The following is a 7331-nucleotide window of genomic DNA, read 5'->3' on the forward strand; positions in this document are numbered from 1 at the left end:
ACACCATATTTCTTGACCGTCCATGAGTTTCTTCAAAAAGTAGCAATTAGATTACAAAACCAATCATAAATGCATTGACACGTACCAGCATCAAAAATGTAATCATGCATTGATTTTGATCAATGACCAATAAGAAAAGCTTACAAAAACACATCAGCAGAAAGGAACAATAGTAATAAAAAAAAAGGATACAACACCATAATAAATAAAAAGGATAAATTACATTATAATAAATTTGTCTAAGTTTTGATACGATACAATCCAATAATAAATTTGTCTACGTTGCAATTCCTCATCTTCCGCTCCTACTAGAAGATGCCCCTGTAAATGATAGCAAAATATAAAAATGTGCAAATTTTAAAAAATAATATATTGAAATAAATTTGTTGGAGTATAAACAACCTGTTGCATCTCTTGCATTCCTTGCATTTCTTGCATTTCTTTCAACAGTAGAACGTCTGGCTTGGTGTCCTGAACTCCTTCCTTGCATTTCGTCCATAGTCATTTTAATACGATTGTGTCTTCTCCGTCCCTTACTGATTAAATCTTTATCAGGAACAATAGTTGGTCCTGTGTATCTCGGCCATTCTGATTGATTTTTAAACCCATGGAATTGACCACTCCAAGTTTCGAGAAGCTTGTTCATGGAATAATAGTTGTTAATAAAGCAGTTTACGTTGAAATTCCTCTCCCGGCAAACAGCTAGTACATGAGCACAGGGTATACCTGTCAACTGCGGTTTTCGACATGTGCATTCTACTTTATTATCATCTCTCGTGATAACTGTGTATTTGAAGGTTTCAGTATCAATGAATTTAATCTGTCCCGTTACCTCATCGTACCAATGAACTTTTTCGTTTTTGGTCATGACATCGTACTCGCCCCGTGGCTCACCATAAGATATGGCAGTCATTGCAAGACAACGTTTTCCGCGTCTTACCAACAATGCTTCGACCCGCGCTGACCATTCATGTCTCTCATTTATGCGAGTCATAGCTTTCTGCTTCCTTTCCCTAAACCAATCGACTAGTTTATAAAATGTATCTTCAACTAGTGCGACGACCGGTAGTCTTCGACTTCTCTGGAACACATTGTTCAATGATTCAGACCCATTAGTTGTCATAATCCCCCAACGGGAACCATTGTCAAATGTTTGAAATACCCTCCATGGTTTAGGGGCCTCAGTTTCATCGTTGTCCCGGTATTTACCGACTTTATCCAAGTACGGAATTGCTGCTGGACATTTTAGACGTAGAATTTGCATCCACTCTGCATACGCTCTTGGCTTCCTTTTCCTGACAAGTATTTTAAATATATCACAAACATCTTTATCATGGACCTTTTTCATTAAATTCTCAGCAACGTGCTGTGTACACAATGTCTGAATACACTCTTCGCCATCCTCCCACCACCCACCATGTCTATCTTTAAAAACCTTCCTTATTCCCAAGTGTCTATCTGAAACAACACACATGAACCTCCCAAAACCAATTACCTCTTGTCGTAACCACCTCATGAACCATCCCCAGTTCTCGAAACTCTCTTCCTGAACCAATCCGAAAGCCAGAGGTAGCAATTGATTCTCAGCATCATAACCGCAAGCTATAAGCAATCTCCCCCTGTACCTACCAGACAGGAAGCATGCATCAATGCTAATGATAGGCCTCAGATGAGGCACTGCCGCAATACATGGACCATAAGCCCACGCTGCTGCCTTAAACAACCGCTCTGTCTCTTTCGCGGTGGGTTCTGATCTAACTGTCCATTTTGTCCCGGGATTTTCTCTTGTTATTGCTTGTAAAAGTGGACTCAGGATTGCATATGAGTCCTTCCAACTACCAAACATTTGTTCAATTGCCAGCTCTCGGCCACGCCATAACCTGTTATATTTGGGAACAATTCCTTTGAAATGAGCACGAACTATCGATTTGAGGTCACTAATGCTTTTTGTAATATCTTCTCTAATATCATCCCTTATAACATTGGCAATCACTGCGGCTGTTAATTGTGCATGATCAGTACGATTAGTCGGGGCACAGCATGTATGCGGTGTATTTAATGTTTTAATTGTCCACCGAGCTCCAAAATAAGAAGACGTGGCGTACAATCTCCAATTGCACCTGGTGTCTTTGCACTCAACTACAATTTTGGTTTTGCTACTTTCTTTCCAAAATACTTCAATATTCTTGCGTATGTGGAACTCCTTTATGGTTCTATTCATAACAACTTTTGACGAGAATACTTGCTCCACCGCAAGAGATTGATCATCAAAACGTGGGGTTGTACCGAAAAAACTTACATCTGCTTCCCGAAATCCTGATGTGTCATTGAAACTCGCTACAGGGTGACGGTCACTACGACCAGAAATGGGAAAATACTGAGTCTGCACAGCAGGTGTATGGGACTCTAACAAGACATTATCTTCAGAATCATCATCATCACATTCATCATCATCACAATAGTCTAGATCATTTTCATCATCACTTTGTGGTAAGTCGTCATCATCGGGACAAGGATCAACAAAAGTTGGCATATAAGGTGTATTGTTAGGATTATCGTATTGTGTCCAATTCACCTCTGCTTGGACGACTGGTGAAAACTCATTCATATTTGGAAAAGGTTCAGAATAAATATTTTGGGGCGGTGTATGTTCTCTCTGATGGGGTTGGACCCGACTGGAACCCGCATGTGGGTCACAATACCGGGATTGATGAGGTTCTGGCTGGGTCTCAGGTACCATACTATCAAAGTTCAACTGGAGTTGCGTTGTGCCCACAATTGGAACAAACTCAATGAAAAAATCAATGACACGGTATTCTCTTCCGGAATTTATTAATTGCTCAAAAATTATCATCCAACCACCATTGCAAATAAGTTCCACAACCTCATAATAACGACCAGTTGGCGTACCAACATTACATCGAGCATAAATTATTAGATTGTATTCACTCTCGGAATATCCAAAATGACCATAAATCATACCTTTCAAATCGTCAAAATTTTGATTAACGGTCGCACGAAATGAATACCGATGGCTAATACTATACTCCGCGCCCCTCGGACCGTATCGAATTTCACCACCGATAAACACATTTACTAAAACCATGATTGATTGTTTCCAAAAAAAATAACCTACATAATAGATATAAATTACAAAATGTAAATACTTTTTGTTTACAATAATAAATAAGTTCAACAGTATTGTAAATAAATTAACTAAAAAATTATTACCTGACAGATCTCAGAGCTCATCAGTTTTTACAGATCTCAGAGCTCATCAGTTTTTAGAAATGATAATGAAACGAGCTGAGAGAAACATATGTCTCTGCATCTTTTTATGAGACGATGGTTGTCGTAATATGCCATGGCGTCCAACTTTTATTTTATTTAATTTTTTATGTTAGTCCGCATGGAAATTTTTTTTTTCTCACGGAATGGACATTTGCATGGCGTCCCAAAGGGCCAAACTATGGCATGGCGTCCCAGCATTTTTCAATTTTTTTTTTTTCCGTCGGACCTCATCCAAGCCATGGCGTCCCATTGGGAATACAAATGGCATGGCGTCCCTGGGTTTTCATTTTTTTTTTTTTTTTTCCGACGGATATGAGTTTCAAATGGCGTCCCTCAGGGACGCCATAAGCCATGGACTCCTTCTTGTTTTTAAAATTTTCACCGATTCATTCTTATTTTTAATATTTTATTTTTCCATTTTCTTATATATAAAAATCACGGGAATAATCAGCTAGGGGATCTTAATTCACCTTTCAAGCTTTTTTCCGCTGTTCATTAATCATTACCTCTTTCAGTTAACGCTTCATAGAAATCAAGCATGCATTTTTTCTGTCTATGAAATGAAGCATGGATTATATATATATATTTGCAGGCCGCCTGAAATTAAATTTTCAATGAAGCATGATTTGTGTGTTTATAATTGCTTGCATTCTGAGACTCTGACCAATACTGAACAATGAATTGTCAATAACCATATATAAGAGGAGGATCTCATGCATGCCTGATGTAGAAACTAAGGCAGAATTTTTTGTACTCTGATCTGTCTGAAATTAGTTTAAGCCTTATGTCAGAGATAGCTTATGTCAGGATGGGAAGCAATCAACAGATGCTTTTGAGTACTCATGAATGTGATTTTGATCTATCTCCATATCATAACTTTCTGAAATCTTTCCCTTTAGCAGAAACACAGTAACACTTTTGGCTAGGCAAGAACTGAATCCAAAATCCTTTAAATTAAATGATATAGCCAAGCCCTGTAGGCTGTAGCAGAGGCGGCTATGAGTATAATTTTTTTTTATTTCTGGCTCTAACTGTTATACTTTTCTCTGCCATGAAAAAAGTGTGAATAATGAGGGTTAAATTGTAGTGTTGTTTGTCATTCCTTTGATTAGTAATTAAATACCGGCCATGAGGGTTAGATTGTAGGATTTTATTGCTGTAAGAGCATCTCTATCGGTGCAAGCCTTTGCAATTGCAAACTGCATAATTGCAATTTCAATTGATTTTAATTGCAACGACTCTACATCCATGAAATTAGATTTAATTTCATTTTGACTGCCACGTCAGCAAATTTTTTTTTTTCGGTTGACCACTTCCTTTCTTCTCCATGCGTTTCTGTTCTCTTCTTCCGTTCATTATTCTTCTCCTTTGTCCGCCTCACCACTTCAGAAAACAACTCTCTCTCTCTCTCTCTCTCTCTGTTCTCTCTCCATGACCAGCACAAGCCCCACCCCCCTCTCTCTCTGTCTCTCTCCTATCCCCTCTCTCTCCATACGTTCTTCAGTGGAGAGGTCCATAGTGCAAATTACCCTTAAAATCAGTGAACACGCATCCACCCCAAAATTTCGTACCCAAGGCAACCAAACTTCAGAACCAACAATAGAAACATGAGGAGATTAAATAATTAAATAATATTGGAAAATCTAAAATAAAAAGTTTGATATCTCTCATTACTACAAGATCAGTTATTTCTTGTGACAGTGAGAATAAAAAATTACATCCAAAACCTTAATTACTAGGAAATTACAACAATTTGATCTCTAAACAAAAATTAGCAGACCCATTCATCTTCTCCTTTAACATCTCATACTGATCCTACAGTACCAGTAGTTAAGTAAATAAACAAATCAAATCAAATATAAATCAATTTCCTTCCTTTCCTTCCTTTCACCAGAACTGAACATCTCCAAAACCAACATTAATGACTAAATCCAAAATCTATAACACTAAGAAAACAGAAACATGCGTAAATGACTATTAGCTCATTATACATAAAGGAGTTCATAATTCAAGGGTTCATATATTCTAATTTTGTTCAGAATCAGGTCTTAGCTGAAAATATGGATAAAAGATAAAGCATTTAACAATGCAGTTAGCATTAGATAGTATGGAGATGCAATTAACATGAGGAAACACGAAGACAGTATGAAGATGTCATACATCTGATACACAAATTCATCCATTGAGCACCATTGGACTAATTCCAAAGACATAACTTGATTTAAGTGACCAAATAATTGTACATGTTTGAGAGAACAGCTAAGAAAGAGAGCCTCCTTGAGTAGCAATCCAATTGAGAGAACCAGAATTGCTGGGATGCTTAGTAGACCAAGCACTCCCTAAATACAAAAATAAAAAAATATAAGTTTGATATAGAGAAAATAACTTAATGCTTAAAATTGAAATAAAACCAGAAAAAAGGATCTGGCTTATTTGGTACCAACAGCAAGAACCTCAACCAACTCCGATGCTGAAAACCATAGGAAGAACAAACATTTACCATAACTATGCTGATCCCTGACATCTTATCAGTGTAGCTTCATTACTACACATCACCATTTGGTTTTCCCCTGATCTCAGGTTTATCACTTATGTATTCCACATTTTCCATATTTAACCTTTTGGATTAATCAATACCTGAGATCCAATGGCATGCAAATATTCCATATTTAACCTTTTGGATTAATCCATAACCACTTGTATTTTCTCCTCTAAACATAATTGATTAATCCAATATTCCATAACCACTTTACATATTATTGCAATAAGGCGCCAAATTGAAAAAATTATAAAGAAGTAATAAGAAAATTTAACCAACAAAGGGTATTTACTAATTAAAAGTGCTACCTCCTTCTCTGATTTTTCTGGTCACTGAATTCTCTGATTTTTTCAATAACAAATGGTATTTACTAATTAAAAGTGCTACTCCTACTGTGAAAACCCGATATTTCTCATATTATTTACCTTTGTATCTATGGTGCGTTGGCTTAGCGACAGCAATCAAAGCTTCGGAAAAAGATGGTAAATGGACAAGCAATGCCTAACTCGTCAGCCCTCTCGACTACAGTTTTGAAAACATTAGGATTAGCTATGATCAATCTAGGATTTGTCTTAAACAGACGGACAATTTGATGAGGAAATCAATCACATTCTAAATTTTGATCTGAACAACTGCTTGATGAAATACTAAACAAATTTCTGACCCAAGTAAATGATGCGTCATGACAAGAGCGGAGGAAGCGAAGTTCTTCAGCGGGAGGGAGGAAGCGGAGCTCTTCAGCAGGAGGGAGAGGGAACTGGGAGGGCAAGAGCGGTGGGAGGTAAATAGGGGAGGGAGGGGGAACTGGGAGGGCGGAACCGTGAACTGGGAACGAAAGAGGGGAGATTTTTTTAATGTGGCTGATCAGCAGCAACGGGAAGAGAGTTTGAACGAAAATTCGACAGATGGAGCGACTCGCCCAATTTGAAAGTGTATTTGAAAGCTTGCAAATTTGTAGCAGACTCCGCAGCGGTGAAATTGGAAATGAAATTGCCACGTCGGATGCCAGCGCGATTTGCAATTCTATTTGAAAGCCGATGGAGATGCTGTAATGTGTTTAGTTTGACTACTTTCCTTTTTCGATCTTTTTGTTCTTTTCATGTAGTGTGTGTTGTAGTAAAACAGCTCTTTTCAATATGTGAGAGTTAGCATTATTCAATTTCATGTACTACTTGCTGATGTTGTATTTCAATTTATAACAGCTCTTTAGTTCTGTAAAACTTTTTTTTGTCTGAATTTTGGAAACATTTATGTTCAATTCAGTTTATTGCTGATTAACAGGTGTTAAAGTGTAAGTCTGTAACTTTGTCAAGACCTCACCAACTGAACTACTAACAGTTTGAATGTGGGTCAGTAACAATTTGAATGTACTTAAAACTAAAAGTAGGGAAAAGAAAATAAATAAAAAGAAACAAAAAAAATTTAAATGTGAATTTGGCTTGAAATTCTAGGATCAAACAAAACAATTAAATGTACATTTGGCTTGAAATTCTACAATCTA

At 37.2% G+C, this 7331-nt stretch overlaps 1 protein-coding gene and 1 long non-coding RNA gene across 2 annotated transcripts; both read right to left on the reverse strand.

The window, feature by feature from the left end:
• Positions 1 to 292: 292 nt before the first annotated feature.
• On the reverse strand, positions 293 to 2980 carry LOC144557190 (uncharacterized). The gene is made up of 3 exons (XM_078305721.1): positions 2243 to 2980; positions 403 to 2203; positions 293 to 321 (listed from the first exon to the last, which is right to left on the reverse strand). Exons 1-3 carry the CDS (start codon positions 2978 to 2980, stop codon positions 293 to 295), a joined length of 2568 nt encoding a protein of 855 aa, XP_078161847.1.
• A 1851-nt stretch (positions 2981 to 4831) lies between these two features.
• On the reverse strand, positions 4832 to 6749 carry LOC144557569 (uncharacterized). Its single transcript, XR_013512705.1, has 3 exons — positions 6495 to 6749; positions 6256 to 6352; positions 4832 to 5630 (listed from the first exon to the last, which is right to left on the reverse strand). It is a non-coding gene; the product is annotated as an uncharacterized LOC144557569 (long non-coding RNA).
• Positions 6750 to 7331: the final 582 nt, after the last annotated feature.

Source organism: Carex rostrata, chromosome 7 (assembly GCF_964058835.1).
Source record: "Carex rostrata chromosome 7, lpCarRost1.2, whole genome shotgun sequence".
Classification (NCBI taxonomy): domain Eukaryota; kingdom Viridiplantae; phylum Streptophyta; class Magnoliopsida; order Poales; family Cyperaceae; genus Carex; species Carex rostrata.

Excerpts from the sequence above, each read along its gene's own strand:
- LOC144557190 (XM_078305721.1), bottom strand. The coding sequence starts at position 2,980 with ATGATTTATGGTCATTTTGGATATTCCGAGAGTGAATACAATCTAATA. Across the intron at positions 2,204-2,242 it reads AATCTCTTGCGGTGGAGCAA|GAGTTCCACATACGCAAGAA; the intron begins GTATTCTCGTCA and ends AGAACCATAAAG. Across the intron at positions 322-402 it reads GAATGCAAGAGATGCAACAG|GGGCATCTTCTAGTAGGAGC; the intron begins GTTGTTTATACT and ends TATCATTTACAG.